Consider the following 21,606-nt stretch of genomic DNA (forward strand, 5'->3'; position numbering starts at 1 on the left):
CAGTCACAAGCATGCAACAGTGATGCCAGCAAGTATGGCTAGGTTCACATTTGCAGATGGCTGAGCTGTGGAGGTCTGCAGACTTCCTCCGTGAAGCTCCGCCCACTGCTGCACCTCCTCCGGTCAGCTCTGCCTACGTCTGCATACTTCTGCATGCAGCCTGCATACCCTATCTTTAACATTGGGTATGCAGGTCGTGCGGATGTATGCGGATGCCTCCACATGCATTGTTTTGACGATGCGGCGACTGCATCAAATTCCAACATTTAGCGTTCGATGCGGGTCGACGCATCGTCAAAACGACGCATGCGGAGGCATCCGCACGACCTGCGTACCAATGTTAAAAATAGAGTACGCAGGCCGCATGCAGAAGTATGAGGACGTAGGCGGAGCTGACTGGAGGTGCCGCAATGGGCGGAGCTTCATGGAGGAAGTCCACAGACCTCCGCAGCTCGCCCATCTGCAAATGTGAACCTAGCCTAACCGCCGTGTTCTGAGATTAGAAAACTAACAGGTTCTCTTCCCGTTTTTGAAACAGGAAATAGCCAAGGAGATTTCATTAATAAATACATCTAGAGAACAAATTTTGCCATGGAAAAAAGCCTAAAAAAATAAATTCTATATTAGCCCCACACATAAAAAGTCCAGCACAATAGACAGGCTAGATAAGATTAACTCATTTGTTTGAATCAAGTCATTGCTGAAGTTATATTTAACCTGGTCTGCATCTGATTATAAGTAACAGCAGCTCCACTGGGACAATATCCAGAACTGACTATAGAAATAAGAAGCCAAAATGAGGACCACAAAAGGGAGAACCGTGCACCAGACTACAGGTAAGGTAAAATACTGATGGTCTGGCATAGCGAAACCAGTGTGATGTCAGTAACATAGGCTCGGGATTACATTTTATCTTATATTGCTTCTATAGGAACACATGTGGCCATGCATGTAAGCAGTGGTTGCACTTAGTCCAGGCCGTTTTTCATTTTAAGACACTGAAGTAATTGAGTCAATGTGGTAAAATCCCAACTCACCTAGAAACAGTGTGGGTTTTCAATGATTTGTGTGTAGGGGGTTTTATAAAATCCCAAACATTATGAGCAGCATGGTGGCTCAGTGGCTAGCAATGTTTTGCCTCACTGAAGTCCTGGGTTCAAATCCCACCAAGGGACAACTAAAAGGAGTTTGTATGTTCTCCCCGTGTTTGTGTGGGTTTCCTCCCAAACTTCCATAAACATAGATAAGGAATTTAGATTCTGAGCCCCAATGGGGACAGCGATGAAAAATAAATACACCTTTACATTTCATCTTCTGAAAGTCTCCTCCATGCTTACCATGCCTAACCCAGTGATACCACCACTTTTACTCTTGTTTCAGTTTTGGGTGCGCTGAGGCCACCTCAGTTTCTGAACTATTCCATGACAGGCCACAAGAATTTTACAACATGCATCTTCATTTAGGATTAAAAACTGCAGCTGGCTCCTAGCAAATAGCAGTTTTTTGTTTTCTTAAGTAAACTTTCTGTACCTATATACACATCCCATGAAATGGCCAACAGCTGCCCAGACAGGGCACAACAGAGCCGCGAAAGCAGATCTAGAAAACATGTCACCTAATCTTGGGAAAGGTCAATATTAGATCAGTGGGGGCCTTAAGGCCCAGTCTCACATAACGAGATCGCTGCAACGTCACAGATTTTATGTCGCGCCAGCGATCTCACTATGTGTGACACATAGCGGCGACCGGGCCCGGGTGCGATGTCGCTGATCGTGCTCGAATGTCCTGGCAAATTTTTTGATTGCTGGTGTCCCGCTGGCCAGCATGCATTGCTGTGTTTGACGGCAACGAGCAACCTCGTTGGCGACTCAGAACTCAGGAACGCAGGTGGGAGTCGTCAGAACAGCTGCTGTGTGACAAGGTCCCAACGACCGCCGAGGTCGTTATACGAATCGCCGGATCATTGATGCGTCATTGAAGAGATCTGTCTGTTAGACAGCTTACTAGCGACCATTTAGCGACGAACCAGCGATCCTAACCAGGTCATATCGTTGTCGGGATCGCTGGTGCGTCGCTTAGTGTAATGGTACCCTTAAGCCCCCGTTACACATAGCGAGATCGCTAGCAATATCGCTGTAACGTCACCGATTTTGTGACGTAGCAGCGACATCGCTATGTGTGATACTTGCCTCTGACCGCCTCCCCCGCTGCTCATCCCTGGTTGCGCGAGAACGTCCTGGATCATTTCTCGTCGGCCACTTCCTGCAGGGCTTCCTGTGGCGCCGACGAGCGACACGTGGACGCGGGCGAGAGGACGTCAGGATCGCTGCGTCTGACAGGTAAGTAGCGACCCCCAACCCCTGCTATGTCGCTGGTGAGATCTGCCTGTGTGGCAGCTCACTAGCGACCACTTAGCGATGCACCAGCGATCCATATCGTTGTCGGGATCGCTGGTGCATCGCTAAGTGTAACGGTACCCTTACTCTCTGCACCTCTGCCAATATGCTGTTTGAAGCCCATAAAAAGTGGAAAGTACCTGTGGTTAAAGGGGTTGTCCATTACTCGGACAACCCATTCACAATTGCGCCATTTCTCCATGTAAAATACAAACAGTCTGCACTCATCTCCGGTGCCGGCACTGTTCCAGTGACGCCAGCGCCAGGCCTCACATGACATTGTTAGGTTAATCAGTGGCTGCATCACTCTCACTTTGTTTAGATGTAAATTACATCCTGAAGGAGTGAGATCTACTGCTGCTCTTTGACTAAAGACCCTGTCACACTAAGCGAGATTGCTAGCGAGATTGCTGCTGAGTCACTAGAACTGTGACGTTATAGCGATCTTACCAGCAAGATCGCTGTGTGTGACAGTGACCAGCGACCAGCCCCCCTGCCGGGTATCGCTGATCGTGCCCGAAATGTCTGGACATTTCTTTGGTCGCTCATGTCCCGCTGAGTCGCTTGTATGGTCACGTTTGACACCTAGCCTTATGACCTCGTTAGCGACTCAGAAGCAAGACAAGGCGGGGATTAGCGTTCCCGTTTCCACGCCTACCTCGGCTCCGATTGGTGGTCACTACAGAGTCCTGATTGGCGGGCTTCCTTTTAAAAGAAGCTAACAAAGTAGCGCTTCAGTTCTTTGTTCCTGACCCGGGTGTGTCCAAGTTGAGATCATGTTTTTGTCCAACGGCTGCGACTCCATTTTGGATCATCTGCTTTTCCATCTTCGTTGCTTCTCTAGCCAGTTAATGGTAGGTATTTTTTGAATGAAATGGAGCGCTAGTACGTCACCTTCTTTTAAATGCACGACCAATCAGGACGCGGTAGCGTGCACCATTCAGAGCTGAGAGAGAGTGAGAAACGGAGCACAATCCACGCCAGTGTAAATACAGCGTCACACAGTACATCCTCATCGAGGTGTGAATAGTCAATGGAACATGCAATGTGACAGGGTCCCAACGACCACCGACATCGTTACAAAGGTCGCTATGACACGCTAGATCGTTGCTCCGTCGTTGGGAAGATTGGACTGTCTGACATCTCAATAGCGACCACATAGCGATGCGGCAACGATCCCTGTCGTGTCGTATCGCTGTCGGGATCGTTATAGCGTCGCTAGGTGTGACGGGACCTTAACTCTAGATCTTAGTTATGTCCAGAGGAAGTGAGTCATGCAGCCCCATAGTGGCCAATAATTGACTACAGGGCTCACGTGGCATAATAGTGTCATGTAAGCCCTGTTGCCGACACTGGAGGCGAGAGCTAGCTGTTTTTATTTTACATGGGAGAATATACTAATTGGGAAGGGGTAGTCCAAGTACATGACAACCCCTTTAATATGAAGGAAATGTGTATCAATTCTATTTGTGGCTGAGAAGAAAGAACATGAAGGTTAAAAACAAAATGAACATATATATTTAAAGGGGTGTTCAATATGTGCAAGTATGGAAGGTGTCTGACATAACAGCAAATGCTCATAGGCATGGCGCCAAAACATTACTTACCGTGCGCACTCCCTACTATTATATTACCGGCAGATGAGAACATTGATGAGGACTCTGCATACAGGTACTTGGCTTTCAGCTGGCCATTTTCTGTGCAGATATTAACAGATGTTCCTAGCAATTTCTCAATCTCAACCGTCTGCAAAACAAAAGTACAAACATTACAAGTTTCACTAAAGCATAGGAAATTACTTGTATCTCAAAGCAATACAAATTTTAAGTACAGAAATTAATAGTTATAGGGACAAAAAACCTAGTTCTTTCATCCTATTTTTGTTGTCAAAAACATGCTCCACATGCCCTTGAATGAGCTCTAAAATGTCATGTTAGATTTCAACTTCACAAAAAAAATAATTAATAAATATATATATTTTCATCTCAAACTATAATGGAGAATGGTCGGCAATGAGGGAATGCCTCCAACGGCATTGGAATATTTTGAAAACTGATCCATCTTTAGCAACCCTTCTGCCTGAACGCCCCCTCATGACAGCTAGGAGAGGCCAAAATTTGGCTGATTTCCTTGTACACAGTCACTATGCTCCACGAATTAAAAATCCTTTTAATTCACGTGGCTCACCACAGGGCTGTTACCCATGTGGAAATTGTGTGGCCTGTAAAAATATCATACGGGCCACTACTTTCACCTCAGCCGATGGACGCCAACAAGTTTCAATTAGACAGTATATAACCTGCACTACGACGCAGGTTATATACTATGGGACGTGTAGCTGCCAGAAGATATACATAGGTCTAACTTCATGCCAACTCAAAATCTGTACGAGGGATCACGTACGTGACATTCTGGCAGCGGCTTCTGTCACAGACCTCTCTCTATTTTAAAGACTATACCAAAGCATTACATACAGTTCCACCAGTGCAACCCCAAATCCTTTATGGTTAGGGGTATCCAGCAGGTTCACTGTGGAATTCGGAGTGGCGACATAAAACACCTACTAGCACAGAAAGAATGTAGGTGGAATACCATCTTAGGGACAATGTCCCCCCTATGGCTTAAATGAGTCACAAAGGTTCGCCTCCTCCCTGTGAAATGCTTGGATTAATTCTCTTTTGTACAGCGGGATATATCCTTTTTTCCATCACTGATTTTTATTTAGGCTTTTATAAGCGTTGGTTTTTAACTGATATTCATATTGTTTGTCTGTATTTTTCATAGTGACCAACAGCACTAGCTCCAGTATAGAGATCCCACTATGTCTCCCTATTACGACTGCATGCGGTTCCAAATTCTTCACTTGCGTCAGTTCTGTGGACAATGTCTCACACTCTAGTGACTGAGAAGATTTCTATTCAATTTACATTGGTATTACACAATAAAGTTTCAGATTGATTATTTTGATGGACAATATCGTTTTAAGTGATGAAATGATATACTGCATTATTGTATATCACTAATATGTGGTATTCTATGAATAAACTTACTGTATAGTGTTATGACTTTCTATTCTTTTTTGCTCCAACAATGATTTCAATATCATTGTATCACTAATTCGTTTAATAATGTATTAATATATGTGCACTTTCACTGAGGTTCTTTGTACTATGTTAAATCTGCATGTGAGATCCGGCACTTCTTGTTTTGTCTTAATGGCTGTGCGCATGTGCGCTCTCCTCAGACGGCTTTCCCGACGCGTCCTCCTCACACTTCCGGTTTTGCTGGGTTGCTTGGTGCCAGCCGTCCCACGTGACTGAGACCTCCGGGCGGTAGTGACGTGATGGGATAGCGCGGTCAGGGGTGACACCCTCGCTTTACAGCGCCGGTCTATACGGCTATCTCATTGGCTATGGGATGGGTATATAAATGGGGACATGGGATTCGTAAAGCCACACCCCCTGAGGAAGGAAACTTACACCAAAACATACGTCAGGGACTGGGTCTCCTGCGTCCACCTCTTAAAGCATGACGGCTAATTATTAGGATATGCCATGCAGCTATCTATTTAACTGCCATTTTTGGCTATGTAGCTCTTCCTCTAACTGCTACCTCTGGACAGGTTTCCCTTTTCTTTGCTACTCAGTATTCCCATAGCATTGATTAGTCATTACTATTAAATGAGACCGTGTAACTGTATACACAGGTTTTAAGGTATTTTTTCATATGCAGTCTATGTATTGGGAAACCTGAGTGTCAAAGTTGTATCACTCCATTTTTGGATTTACCGTATATACTCTAATATAAGCCGAGATTTTCAGCCCGTTTTTTTGGACTGAAAGTCCCCCTCTCGGCTTATATTCGAGTCATATACACCGGGGGGTCGGAGGGGGAGAGGGGGCGGGGGTGTCAGGTCATACTTACCCGTCCTGACGCTGTCTCTTGAGCCCCCAGCTTCTCCGCGCTCTCTGTTCCTGCCTTCAGCGGTCACGTGGTACCGCTCATTAAAACTCATGAATATGCACATATTCATGAGTTTTAATGAGCGGTATCACATGACCGCTGAACGCAGGAAGAGAGAGCGCGGAGAAGATGGGGGCTCAAGCGACAGCGTCAGGACGGGTAAGTATAGCGATACTCACCTGTCCTGCGTCCATGGCTGCTTGCTGCTGTCTGTCATCGGTCAGTGACTTGAGACAGCAGAGGGCGCGGTGACGTGGTTAGTGCGCGCCGCGCCCCCTGCAGTCTGAACGTCACTGACTGATGACGTCGCAGATAGCGGTGAGCAGCCATGGACGCAGGACAGGTGAGAATCTGACACCCAGCGATGGAAAGGTGAGTGTCATTTTTTTATTTTTACATGCAGCAGCGGCAACACATGGGGGAATAATCTTTAGGAGCTTCTAATGGGGCAGCATATGGGGGAACAATCTATGGAGCTTCTTATGGGGGCAGCATATGGGGGAATAATCTATGGAGCTTCTAATGGGGGCAGCATATGGGGAACAATCTATGGAGCTTCTAATGGGGGCAGCATATGGGGGAACAATCTATGGAGCATTTCCCACCCTAGGCTTATGCTCGAGTCAATAAGTTTTCCCAGTTTTTTGTGGCAAAATTAGGGGGTCGGCTTATACTCGGGTCAGCTTATACTCGAGTATATACGGTACTTTAATTATTTGGGTTTAATCTGCCCAGAGGAGACTAGTTTAACTAGTGGCACCCGTTATATGCCCTACATGTTTTATTGTGGAAGCAGGGTACTCATGCTATGATCTAGGCTATTTAGGTCACTTTATGATATTTACATACTTTTTGGTAACAGTCTCTGCTCACCCATATTCTTAATTAATGTCTTCTGCATATTTATATTTTCTATGTCATTTTATTATGACAAATAAAATTTAGTATTTTTATACAATAGCATAGACTATGTTTTTTTTTCATATGTATGAGTTGCTGCTTCAATGTAATCCACACACACACACACACACACACACACACACTATAGCACCATTTATTCCATGGTGCTTTAAATGTGAGGAGGGGAATACATAATAAAAAGCAAGTACAATAATCATTAACAATACAAGTCACGACTGGTACTGGATGAGAGAGGACCCTGCCTGCGAGGGCTCACAATCTACAAGGGATGGGTGAGGATACAGTAGGTGAGGGTAGAGCTGGTCGTGCAACGGTTTGGCGGATCAGTGGTTACTGCAGGTTGTAGGCTTGTCGGAAGAGATAGGTTTTCAGGTTCCTTTTGAAGGTTTCCACAGTAAGCAAGAGTCTGATAAGAGGGGGATGTACGGGAGACATCTTGTATGCGATTGTGGGAAGAAAAGTTAAAAGAATGGAGTAGAGAAGATGATCTTGTGAGGATCGGAGGTTGCGTGCAGTTAAGGGAGACTAGACGTATGGAGGAGACAGGTTGTGGATGGCTTTGTATACCATGGTTAGGGTTTTGAACTGGAGTCTCTGGGTAATAGGAAGCCAGTGAAGGGATTGACAGAGAGGAGAGGCATGGGAATAGCAGGAGGACAGGTGGATTAGTCGGGCAAATTAACAGCAAGTGATCTTCTAGCTAGAAGACTCTATCTATACCAGCAAGCTAGAAAAATAACAAAAATAAAACTAATCTACTTTATTCAAAATTGAATTAAAAAGGACTTAGTCCATTCATAAAAATGTACATGTACAAAAAGACAAACACTTACAAAAACCGCTCAATCTGACGCGGTAAGACCAAATTTTCAAGCACCCTATCGGTATACCCTTGGTGTCTTTATCCAACTCTCCATAGACACCCCCTCGGAGTATCCGCTTCGTGTGAATTTGTTTCAAAAAAACACTCTCATGGTGCTAGAAAAATGTCTTTCACAGATCTATTGTACTTTATGTGCCACTTCTATGTAGCATACATAATCATCACTAACAATGATCTTGAACAAATATCATATTAACAGCCTTATATCAAATAACCACCTAAAAATAAGAAATGGCATGATAGACAATCTGTAATTATATATAACCAAGGTGTGAATCAAGGCATTTCCCTTTTTTTGATCATACAATTCACCACCTTTACAGATTTTTTATGTCATTTGGTATATCATGGAAAGATCTCACCCGAATCTATACATTCATGGGTTCCTCCATGTGACGCTCCCTTCTCCCTACGCGTTTCACCACACAGATCATCAGGGGAGTACTAAGTACAGCGTTATGCCTACATAAGAAAAATGCCATCACTGGGCTGTTCATTTATCTGCTTTTTATAGCATGCACTCTTTAGTGTGTTCCCGCCTCATAAAGATGGGCGGGTGTATGCCCATGACCATTTCCTGTTTCTATGTCACCGTAGTGACAAGTCTGTCACTTTTATATTCATTAACATCATTCACTCGCTCACTCTCATAGCATATTAATACTATGCGATTGCTTAGGCCTCCGTTTAAAACATATGATTGTGCGCATTCTTTTCTTTATCGGGTTGCATAGCAACGCATTGACATCAGCTTATTCTAGCGCATGCGCATTCTTCTTTACAACGTCCAGCCCTCTTTTTTACGTCTCGGCGTCTATTTACTTCCTTATAACAGCATCAGGGGAATTATCGCGCCTGCGCACTCACAACCATAGCCGCTTCTTTGCAGGCTTTAAATTCTTAGTGCACGCTAATCCCCTTATCATGCCTGCACTCTCCACAAACACCCGCTTCTTTACAAACTATGATTTATACATGCATAAAAGTTCCTCTTATCGCAGGAACATATAATCGTGCGCACTTTTCTTTATCGGGTTGCATAGTAACGCATTGACGTCATCTTACTTTAGCGCATGCGCATTCTTCTTTGTAACGTTAAACCAACTTTTTCACGTCACGGCGCCTATTTACTTCCTTATATCAACATCAGGGGAATTATCGCGCCTGCGCATTCCCAACCATAGCCGCTACTTTGCAGGCTTTAACTTCTTAGTGCATGCTAGTCCCCTTACCGCGCATGCGCACTCCACAATCAACCGCATCTTTGCAAACTATGATTTATAGATGCATAAAAATTCCTCCTATCACAGGATTATTTCATGAGAGCACTTATACCGCCCTCAGGGTGAATGGAATATCAATGCTTTACATTGTGGTCACAAATTATACCTAAAATGCTCATCCTCAACTAGACCTATAAGCATAAATCTTACCCTTGTAAAGAAATAGGTTTCACAGTCATTTTGGGCATATTTCAATATTTACTATCCAGTTTTAGGACTTTCAGGATATTGAGGGTATTAAACTTTATTAAATATCCCCTTAAAAAATCCTCTCAACTATCCCGAGCGATCACTCAAGACAATGTACAGTATTTTGCTCAGACCTTAGACATCCAAAAGAGACTTCTTATCTTCTCTTGATCCCATTCCATTTTTATTCCTAAGGTATTGACTCCGTGTTTAGACAAACAAAAAAAGGAAAATAACCCAATAGAGAAGTATAGCTCCTTTAGGATTCCCTCCTGAGTAACCACACTACCCTTTAACCCCTATACAGGGATCTGGTTTTACGTGGGGCACAATGGAGCTTGTCCTCCGGGGCTCCATCTCATTGCATATGGGTTAATTAGTTTACAAGAAAGCCATGAAAGATAGTTGGTCATTCAGGCCTGTTGGTTGGAGTGTTCTCAGCCAGAAAATCCACCTACATTCCCTTTGAAGGATCACTTTGTCCCAATCACCTCCTCTATGGGGGTAAGGAACTTTCTCGATCCCAACAAATTGAATTTTGCTATGATCACCCTGATGTATCCTATTGATGTGGTTAGCTATAGCTGTATCTCTTTTATTCACCACATCACCAACATGTTCACGTATTCTCTTCCTGAATTCCCTTCTTGTTTTCCCTATATATTCAATCCCACATATACACGTTGCCTTGTAAATTACTCCAGTGGTTCGACAATTAATAAACTGTCTAATGGTATAAACTTTCTTGTTGTTCGTACTCCTAAAGGTTTTCCCTTGTGTTACTGACTGACATGCAACACAGTTACCACACCTATAGCACCCTTTAACCTCTCCTTCTAACCAGGTATGTGTTTGAATCTCTCTGAAGTGACTATGCATTAGTCTATCTTTTATAGATTTGTTCTTTCTGTATGTTACTTGTGGTTTAGAACCTAAGGTTTTCTCTATATCCATATCCATTTTAAGAATTGGCCAATGTCTTTCTAAAATTGCTTTAAATTTTTCTGATCCATTCGAAAACCTAGTAATGAAACGTGTGACCTCTTTATCTTCTTTTTTATCAACTTTCCTCAATAGTTCTTTACGATCTCTTGCTATAGATTCCTCATAAGCGGCCCTTAGAACATGATCTGGGTATCCTCTCTCCTGAAATCTTTCCCTCATATCATCAGCTTGTTCTTTAAATTTCTGAGGGTTCGAGCAATTACGGCGTAACCTCAAGTATTGTCCTTTGGGTATTCCTTTTTTTTGTGGAAGGGGGTGACTACTCTCCCATCTCAAAAGTGAGTTAGTAGCTGTTGGTTTCCTATAATTGCTCGTTTCTACAGTTCCATCAATTCCCTTTTTAACGAGCACATCTAGAAATCTCATTTCTGATTCATGTACCTCATACGTAAATCTAAGGCCTAAATCATTACAATTGAGGTCATTGACAAAGGAAATAAACTCAGATTCTGTGTTTTTCCATATCACGAAAATATCATCAATATAGCGCAGCCATAGGGCTACGCTATCATATCGAGAATTTGTGTCATTAAACACAATTTTTTCTTCAATTCTTAAAATGGATATGGATATAGAGAAAACCTTAGGTTCTAAACCACAAGTAACATACAGAAAGAACAAATCTATAAAAGATAGACTAATGCATAGTCACTTCAGAGAGATTCAAACACGTACCTGGTTAGAAGGAGAGGTTAAAGGGTGCTATAGGTGTGGTAACTGTGTTGCATGTCAGTCAGTAACACAAGGGAAAACCTTTAGGAGTACGAACAACAAGAAAGTTTATACCATTAGACAGTTTATTAATTGTCGAACCACTGGAGTAATTTACAAGGCAACGTGTATATGTGGGATTGAATATATAGGGAAAACAAGAAGGGAATTCAGGAAGAGAATACGTGAACATGTTGGTGATGTGGTGAATAAAAGAGATACAGCTATAGCTAACCACATCAATAGGATACATCAGGGTGATCATAGCAAAATTCAATTTGTTGGGATCGAGAAAGTTCCTTACCCCCATAGAGGAGGTGATTGGGACAAAGTGATCCTTCAAAGGGAATGTAGGTGGATTTTCTGGCTGAGAACACTCCAACCAACAGGCCTGAATGACCAACTATCTTTCATGGCTTTCTTGTAAACTAATTAACCCATATGCAATGAGATGGAGCCCCGGAGGACAAGCTCCATTGTGCCCCACGTAAAACCAGATCCCTGTATAGGGGTTAAAGGGTAGTGTGGTTACTCAGGAGGGAATCCTAAAGGAGCTATACTTCTCTATTGGGTTATTTTCCTTTTTTTGTTTGTCTAAACACGGAGTCAATACCTTAGGAATAAAAATGGAATGGGATCAAGAGAAGATAAGAAGTCTCTTTTGGATGTCTAAGGTCTGAGCAAAATACTGTACATTGTCTTGAGTGATCGCTCGGGATAGTTGAGAGGATTTTTTAAGGGGATATTTAATAAAGTTTAATACCCTCAATATCCTGAAAGTCCTAAAACTGGATAGTAAATATTGAAATATGCCCAAAATGACTGTGAAACCTATTTCTTTACAAGGGTAAGATTTATGCTTATAGGTCTAGTTGAGGATGAGCATTTTAGGTATAATTTGTGACCACAATGTAAAGCATTGATATTCCATTCACCCTGAGGGCGGTATAAGTGCTCTCATGAAATAATCCTGTGATAGGAGGAATTTTTATGCATCTATAAATCATAGTTTGCAAAGATGCGGTTGATTGTGGAGTGCGCATGCGCGGTAAGGGGACTAGCATGCACTAAGAAGTTAAAGCCTGCAAAGTAGCGGCTATGGTTGGGAATGCGCAGGCGCGATAATTCCCCTGATGTTGATATAAGGAAGTAAATAGGCGCCGTGACGTGAAAAAGTTGGTTTAACGTTACAAAGAAGAATGCGCATGCGCTAAAGTAAGATGACGTCAATGCGTTACTATGCAACCCGATAAAGAAAAGTGCGCACGATTATATGTTCCTGCGATAAGAGGAACTTTTATGCATGTATAAATCATAGTTTGTAAAGAAGCGGGTGTTTGTGGAGAGTGCAGGCATGATAAGGGGATTAGCGTGCACTAAGAATTTAAAGCCTGCAAAGAAGCGGCTATGGTTGTGAGTGCGCAGGCGCGATAATTCCCCTGATGCTGTTATAAGGAAGTAAATAGACGCCGAGACGTAAAAAAGAGGGCTGGACGTTGTAAAGAAGAATGCGCATGCGCTAGAATAAGCTGATGTCAATGCGTTGCTATGCAACCCGATAAAGAAAAGAATGCGCACAATCATATGTTTTAAACGGAGGCCTAAGCAATCGCATAGTATTAATATGCTATGAGAGTGAGCGAGTGAATGATGTTAATGAATATAAAAGTGACAGACTTGTCACTACGGTGACATAGAAACAGGAAATGGTCATGGGCATACACCCGCCCATCTTTATGAGGCGGGAACACACTAAAGAGTGCATGCTATAAAAAGCAGATAAATGAACAGCCCAGTGATGGCATTTTTCTTATGTAGGCATAACGCTGTACTTAGTACTCCCCTGATGATCTGTGTGGTGAAACGCGTAGGGAGAAGGGAGCGTCACATGGAGGAACCCATGAATGTATAGATTCGGGTGAGATCTTTCCATGATATACCAAATGACATAAAAAATCTGTAAAGGTGGTGAATTGTATGATCAAAAAAAGGGAAATGCCTTGATTCACACCTTGGTTATATATAATTACAGATTGTCTATCATGCCATTTCTTATTTTTAGGTGGTTATTTGATATAAGGCTGTTAATATGATATTTGTTCAAGATCATTGTTAGTGATGATTATGTATGCTACATAGAAGTGGCACATAAAGTACAATAGATCTGTGAAAGACATTTTTCTAGCACCATGAGAGTGTTTTTTTGAAACAAATTCACACGAAGCGGATACTCCGAGGGGGTGTCTATGGAGAGTTGGATAAAGACACCAAGGGTATACCGATAGGGTGCTTGAAAATTTGGTCTTACCGCGTCAGATTGAGCGGTTTTTGTAAGTGTTTGTCTTTTTGTACATGTACATTTTTATGAATGGACTAAGTCCTTTTTAATTCAATTTTGAATAAAGTAGATTAGTTTTATTTTTGTTATTTTTCTAGCTTGCTGGTATAGGATTAGTCGGGCAGCAGAGTTTAGGATAGATTGGAGTTGTGCGAGAATGTTAGAGGGGAGCCCACAAAGCAGGAGGTTGCAGTAGTCGAGGGGGGAGATGATGAGGGCATGCACTAGTTTTTTGAAGATTCTTGATTAAGGAATGTATGGACCAAGGAAATATTTTTGAGTTTAAGTCAACAGGAAGTGGGAAGGGCTTGGATATCTGGTTTGAAGGAGAGATTAGAATTAGATATATAGATTTTGGGTACTGTACAACAACTGTGCAAATATTTTGCTATATTTTGAAAAGTCTCAAAAGGTGAGTAAGCCAAAAAGTGAAAAACCTACTCTAAAAATGGCACACAAGCCATAATAAATTTGATGCAAATATAAAAATGACTAAAAATTAACCATCTACTCAGCCTCCTAGTGGTAGCATCATACACCCATGGTTCCTGTGTTGTGTCCCCCACTGCGATAGAGAAATACTACTTTTCTTTCTGAATGCTTTCATTTTGTACCCTTTTCCCATATAAATGACAGGTGAAACAGCTTTGGGAAAAACTGCAAGGGGTTGATTGACATAGGAAACTGTAGCCTTGTAAAAAATGTTAATAGATTCATAAAAAAAACATAAGGATGACATATGCATGGCATACAGATGAAAAAGATCATCTTTTTTTCTGCAGCATTCACAGCATAAATGTTAGATTCCTGATCTGTCCAGTCAATGGGGCGGAGAAAGGCACTGAGCAGTCACGGCTTTACTTCCAATCATGTTCAGTGTTAATTTGAGTGATGCCCCACTCAGACTGTGAGTACGCTGGGTTGGAAGTCCAAACCACCAAACTCTGCGCCCATAGTTATAGTGTGATATCTACACGAGTACCAGACATAAGATGCTGAGTGATGACAGAGTAACCTTTATGGACAAGTATGAAGGAAGATGTTGCCATATTAGAAACACCTAAGCAAGTCGGCCAGAAGTCTGGTGTAAATGACTTTGAAAAGGCACAACATTTTTGCGCATTTTGCGTTTCTGCTGGGATGGGGGCATGATACCACAGCTCAACTAATTCATGACTAGCTGTGGCGTTCCTTATGCCAGAAAACTTATTCCAGTCAATGAGGAGCATGGAGACGCATGCCACTCATCAGACACTTCTGACTTATCAAGAGGCAAGTGCCTCTTCATGAATCAGGAGCCCCAAACTTCAACACATCCCCTCAGAAAATTGGCATGAAAATTGCCGATCTTCACGAATCTGAACCCTAATGTCTTTGGTAGTTCTATTCTTATAAGGTCATACGCTAGACTAAACCCACTATGCCGAACATCCATATCCACTGTGAAAAGGAGCTCGGATATAGAAGACACACACTGCAAGAAAGACTGAGAAATATATAATTAGATAAAAGCCAGCAGATAATTACAATGTATGGTAATGTGTTCTGGCTATTACTAAGCTTTCTGCAGCTTACATGGGGACTCGTTCACATATGCTTTTCCACAGATATATTCTCCAAGGACTCAGGCGCATTTTGGCTGCCACAACATTCCTTATACCCGATTATGTGCCAGTGGGAACATTTCTCTGCAATCTGGAGGTTATTTTTAAGCTGAAGTCATACATCTAAACTATTAATAACTGCATAATCACAGAGCTCCTTGGCAGAAATCTCCAGAACATACTCCTCCTATTTTTCATTAGTTTTACATGCTTACCACACGGCGACACATTCACTTTGATCTGAAGCATCACTGTAGAAATCTAGATAGAAAGATAAGTGCAAATAGCCTGTGGCCTTGTGTCATATTATTTAGTGTCTCTCAATGAATCGCGAATCATGACTCACGTTGGGTTTGGAACATTGGAAGGGGAAACTACAGTATGCATGCGAGATCTCAACACACATGATGACATCCATATGGAGTCTAAATACAACATCAAGGCAAGCAAACCATTCAATTACATTACAGAAAGATGCCAGAATGAGATATTATTACAACTCAATGCAAACAAAGCACATTCTCTTAAAGGGAGAGTCTAATTAGTTATTTCACATACCGACAATCAAATGCAGCCCACATCTGTCAGTTTTGCCTGACTGGTTATCAAAAATATAGGGGAAACCAAGGTACTTTTTTTTTTTTTTAAATTTATAGAGCAGGCGGCGGCTAATGAATACTCCCCATCAGTCACCGCCTGCTCTCACTGTTATCCGTTGAATACAACTCTCAACATTTTCACTTGCTATCGCTGATCGCAGCGCAAGCAGGGGAAAATGAGAGCTGTCTTCAGCACCCGGCGCTGGGGAACAGCGCAAACTGAGTACCGTTACTTCCCAGGAGCCAGTTCATGTAATACTGATGTGGCAAATGGTTGACAAACGTATGCCACAAGTATTAAACACAGACACTGATATTAGGATGTGTGACAGCAGATATACATCCGGCATTGCTGTAATCACACCGACTCCAAGAATAAAGTAGTCTAATCACTTATACTGCATGAAGAACGGTGTAAAAAATAAATAAAACCAATTCTTATCCTACTGTTGATTTGTTCATTCTGCCTCCCAAAGTTTGCAGTAAAGCTCAGCTCACTTTTATCCTGCACTCTACACAGTGCGCTTACATTGAGGTTTTCGTGTAAATTTCTAAAGTGTGAGAGTCACACGGAACCCCCGATGGAAGATTCACTATAATGAGGCAGATTGAGGCACTGTTGACGCTGTCCGGCCTATGATCCAGCAGTGTCCGTCTTTTTAGGCGTGCATAAAAATAACGTTAGCCATCGTGTTTTATACACTTCTGAGAAGGACACCGCTGAACAGAGGCCAGAGAGTCAAGAATAACTCTGCTGCCACATTAAAGTGGCTTCCTAGGGATTTTCATATGAATTACATCATTCAGAGATTTAGATGGAAATCCCTATATAAGTGTTCAGTGTAGAGAGCCAGATAAATGTGATCTCAGACGTTATGTAAAATGTTCCCATTAAAAGCTTCAACTCAATCAACAAAAAAAGCCCCCACTCAGGTCCGTCACCTGTCAATGGAAGTATAGTTGGCTTCCACGTAAGGCTGAGTTCACACGTGGCGTTTTTTTCGCGTTTCCGCGGCGGTTTTAACCGCGCGATTTTGCCGCGAAAATTAAGCATCCCATGCATTCCTATGGGATTCCGCAATGCTGTGCTAATGCTGCGGTTTTTACCGCGGCGGAATCGCTTCGCGGTAAAAAACGCAGCATGCTCATTATTTTGCGGAATCACGGCAATCCCGCACCCATAGGAATGCATTGTTCCGCTTACTTCCTGCATGTGGCTGTGCACAACATGCGGAAAGTAAGCAGAACATTTGCGGATGGTACCCACGGTCCGGAGGAGAGGAGACTGTCCTCCGGGCTTTGGGTACCATATCCCTGTAAAAAATAGAATTAAAAATAAAAAATATTGTTATTCTCACCCTCCGACGTCCCGCGCAGCCTTCTCGCTTCTCTCCACGCTCCGGTCCCAGTAATCCTTTGCTAAAATGCCCGCGATGGCGTCCGATCTCGCGGGATCGCGAAGTCTTGTGGTCATTCGTGCGACGTCATCGCGAATTACCGCGAGACGTCGCGATCCTGCGAGAACTGACGTCATCGCGGGCATTTTCGCAAAGGATTACTGGGAACGGATGCGCGGGACGTCGGAAGGCAAGAATAACAGTATTTTTTATTTTTTTTTTTTTACATTCTATCTTTTACTACTGATGCCGTATAGGCGGCCTCAGTAGTAAAAAGTTGGTCACACTTGTCAAACACTATGTTTGACAAGTGTGACCAACCTGTCAATCAGTTCTCCAAGCGATGCTACAGATCGCTTGGAAAACGCTAGCATTTTGCAAGCTAAATACGCTTGCAAAATGCTAGTTTTTCCGCGGGAATTTAAAATGCGATTTTCCCGCGGACTGGAATTCCGGAATTCTCGCGGTAATTTCCGCGAGAGTTCCGGTACGTGTGCACTTAGCCTTACTAGTAGTACAAAGGCTCTGAAAAAGAGCTATGGTTCCTCACCCGCCTCAGCGACATGGTATCCTCAAACCATTCCAGTAAAACTTGAACTCCAATATGGTGCTTGTTCCCTTCAGAGCTTTGTACTGTGCCTCAAAGGTAGTTTATTGACCCCATATGAGGTATTGGCGCACTCAGGAGAAATTGTACATAAAGTTTTACGGTGCATTTTCTCCTGTTACCCTTGTGAAAATAAAGAATTTTGGGCTAAAACAACATTTTTGTGGGAAATAATGAGATTTTTTTAAATTTCACTGCTTTAGGTTATAAACTTCTGTGAAACAGCTGGGGGTTAAAGGTGCTCAATACACATCTAGATAAGGCCTCTTTCACACATCAGTTTTTTGGTGTCAGTCACAATCCAGCAGTTTTGGAAAAAAACGGATCTGCTGCAGATTGTGAAAAACTGATACAACGGATCCGTTTTTTCACTGGATCTGACTGCCCTACCTGGTAATAATTGGAGCATGCTTAGTTTAAAAAAAACAGAATCCGTTGCAGGATTCTGGCATTTGACGGACAGCGACAGATCCTGCTCCCATAGGCTTCCATTATAGCCGACGGACGGCGCTGGATGCGTCGCTGTCCGACTTTTTGACGGAGACAAAAACCTTTACTTTGTCCATCGTCTCCACCTGACGGACACAAATATGTGACATGGTGTAAGCTAACAATTCCAGACAATTTTGCACTACATAAGTTTAATGGCGCTCCTTTTCGAGCCCTACTGTGCTCCCAGTTTTTTTTTCCCCACATATAGGCTATTGGCATACTCAGGAGAAATTGCACATTTTGAGGTTTATTTTCTCCCTTTGTGAAAATAAACTTGGGGCTACATTTAAATTTTAGTGAAAAAAAGAAAATGTAAATTTTTTCCTTCTCCATTGAAAAATTCCTGTGAAGTACCTGAGGGGTTAATAAACTTATTGAATGTGGTTTTTAGAGCACCCTGAGGGCTGCAGTTTTTAGAATGGTGCCACTTATTATGGGTATTTTCTGTCATATAGACCCCTCAGTCACTTCAAATGTGATGTGGTCCCTAAAAAAAAGAAAAAAATGGTGTTGTAAAAATGAGAAATTGGTTTAACTTTTAACCCTTTTAACTTCCTAACAAAAAAAATTTTGGTTCCAAAATTGTGCTGATGTAAAGTAAACATGTGGAAAATGTTACTTATAAGTATTTTATGTGACCTCTCTCTGATTTCAGTCACCGCAGCTCAGCCCGGCAGGATAAGCATCATAGAGGTGATGCATCATAGAGATAACCTCCGGTTACTGAGCTCCGTTCCAAGCCGGGCTGAGCTGCGTTGACTTCAGTGAGATCCCCGCTAGCACCGTGAGCGCTCACAGCGAGGAACTGATCGCAGCTCAGCCCGGCTGGGAAAGGAGCTCAGTGACCGGAGGTTACCTCTATGATGTCACCCTCGGTAACTGACGTTGCATTCCCCAGCATCTCATTCACCAGTGGTATTCAGCTGGGACGGTCGCATCTTGGCACCGTCTAGGTTGAAAACTGTATATCCCCCAGACACGGATTACGGCGTGGGACACAACAAAGGACAGGTACGGTAGATTGTTCCTTTTTTATTTTATTTTTATTACAGGAAATCGAGGGCATTGCTTGTAAGTATGGTTTGAGATCAATAAAGGAGTGTCATTTTTTTCGAATAAAGGACTTTATTCTGGGTGTCTGTGTTTATTTACAATACAACTATAGGATTAGTAATGGATAGGTGTCTTATAGACCTCGCCATTACTAAGCCGTAAAGGTGACATCAACCCCACAAATATTACCCCACTTGCCACCGCTACAGGGCAAGTGGGAAGAGCCGGGCAAAGCGCCAGAATTGGCGCATCCAATAGATGTGCCTTTTCTGGGCAGCTGTGAGCTGCTATTTTTAAGGCTGGGGAGGGGGGGGCAATATCCATGGCCCCTTGCCAACCTGAGAATACCAGCCCCCAGCTGTGAGCTTTAGCAAGGCTGGTTTTTAAATAATTAAAAAAAATCATATATAACCAGACTTGCTGAAGCTGACAGCTGAGTTTTTCAGCCTCCAGCTTTGAGTTTTGTCTGTCTGGTTATCAAAAATAAGGGGGAACCCACGTTGCTTTTTTTTTTAATTACGGTATTTATTTACAGCATAGAAGCGGCAGATGAATACTCCCATCCGCCGCTCCTGCTGTCCCTGTTATTGGCAGCAGGGGTAGGCTGATGAGTGTAATAGTCCCATCAGCCGCCGCCTGCTGTCTCTTATTACTTAAATGTAACGCTCATCATTGTCCCCTGGTCGCGACGATCGCCGTCAGAGCAGGGGAGAACGATGAAAGCCATGTTCAGCGCCGGGGAACAGTGCTTACGTAATACTTCTTCCCCGTGGTACTGATGCGGCGCACACATGCCACACGTGTGACGCAAATATTACACACACAGACACTGACATCTCCGGTACCGGAAATATCAGGACGTGTGAAAGAGGCCTTATACCAGGTTTTTATGTTTGGCTGCTATCACATGCTAAAAGATGCTTTTTATTGCAAAAAATAGCTGACATTTTTATTGGTACCATTTTCAGGCACATGACATTTTTTAATAGCTTTCTATTCTGATTTCTGGGAGACTGAGTAAAAACCAGCAATTCATGAATTTCTTTTTTTTTGGGGGGGGGGGGGGGGCGTTTATACCGTTCCGCGTGTAGTAAAATTAATAAGGCAGTTTTATTCTTTGGGTCAGTGCAATTACAGAGATACCTCATTTATATCTTTCTCTTATATTTAGGCAATTTTATATAATAAAAAATTTTATTAGAAAAAAAAATATTTTTTGCATCGCTTTATCCTGAGAGCTATAACTTTATTTTTCCACTGATGGAGCTGTATGGCGGCTTGTTTTTTTGCGGGACAAAAATTACATTTTCAGCGGTACCATGTTTATTAATATCCATCTTTTTGATAGCGTAGAACTCCACTTTTGGTTTGGCTGTATGATGATAAAGCATTGTTTTTTTGCCTTTTTTAATGGTGTTCACTAAAGGGGTTAACTAGTGGGACAGTTTTATAGGTCGGGTACTTGTGGACGAGGCAATACCAAATATGTGTACTTTTATTGTTTAGATATTTTTCATTCAAATATTTATTTAGTGATGGAGAGATAGATATATATTTATATATCTATCTCTCTATGCGCGTGTGTGTGTGTGTGTGCATTTTTTTTTTTTATAACTTTTACACTTTGTCCCACTATGGGACAATCATTTTATTGCAGGCTGGTCGCTTCTATGGCATGCAGATGAAGCAGCAGAGGGACCTGGCGAGCAGTGTTGGAACCGTGACAAGTATATGCTATATTCACCTACCTTTCCCTGGCGCGCCTCTGCAGCCCCGTTCTCCCACGGTCTCCCTTCCTTCAGCGGTCACGTGGTACCGCTCATTAAAGTCATAAATATGCTCATTCATGACTTTAATGAGCGGTACCATGTGACCGCTGTAGGAAGGAAAGGAGACCGTGGGACAAGCAGGGGGGCTGCAGAGACCAGGGAGGGTCAGTATGATGTGACACCGCTGCTACCCCTCCCCTACCTATCCCCTGGCTATATGACTCGCGTATAAGCCAAGAGGGGGACTTTCAGCCCAAAAAAGGGCTGAAAATCTCGGCGTATATACGGTATGTGCCATTTAGAAGTCAGGAATGCTGGGAGACAATTACTGTGGGAACTGTAATGATGGACATCAAGTTCATAGAGAATCGGCTGCTGAAATAATAATGCAAACTG

General features: G+C 42.7%; 1 protein-coding gene across 2 annotated transcripts in view; it reads right to left on the reverse strand.

The window, feature by feature from the left end:
- FAM185A (family with sequence similarity 185 member A) overlaps nucleotides 1-21,606 on the reverse strand; it is a 125,909-nt gene that overhangs the window by 79,251 nt on the left and 25,052 nt on the right. For both annotated transcript variants that reach the window (XM_073573643.1, XM_073573644.1), the window contains exon 4: nucleotides 4,004-4,142. In XM_073573643.1, coding sequence (XP_073429744.1) covers nucleotides 4,004-4,142 — 139 coding nt within the window. The remainder of the gene's footprint in view (nucleotides 1-4,003; nucleotides 4,143-21,606) is intronic.

This window comes from Dendrobates tinctorius, unplaced genomic scaffold (assembly GCF_039654945.1).
Source record: "Dendrobates tinctorius isolate UK_male_01 unplaced genomic scaffold, ASM3965494v1 ptg000035l, whole genome shotgun sequence".
In the NCBI taxonomy this organism is placed as follows: Eukaryota; Metazoa; Chordata; class Amphibia; order Anura; family Dendrobatidae; genus Dendrobates; species Dendrobates tinctorius.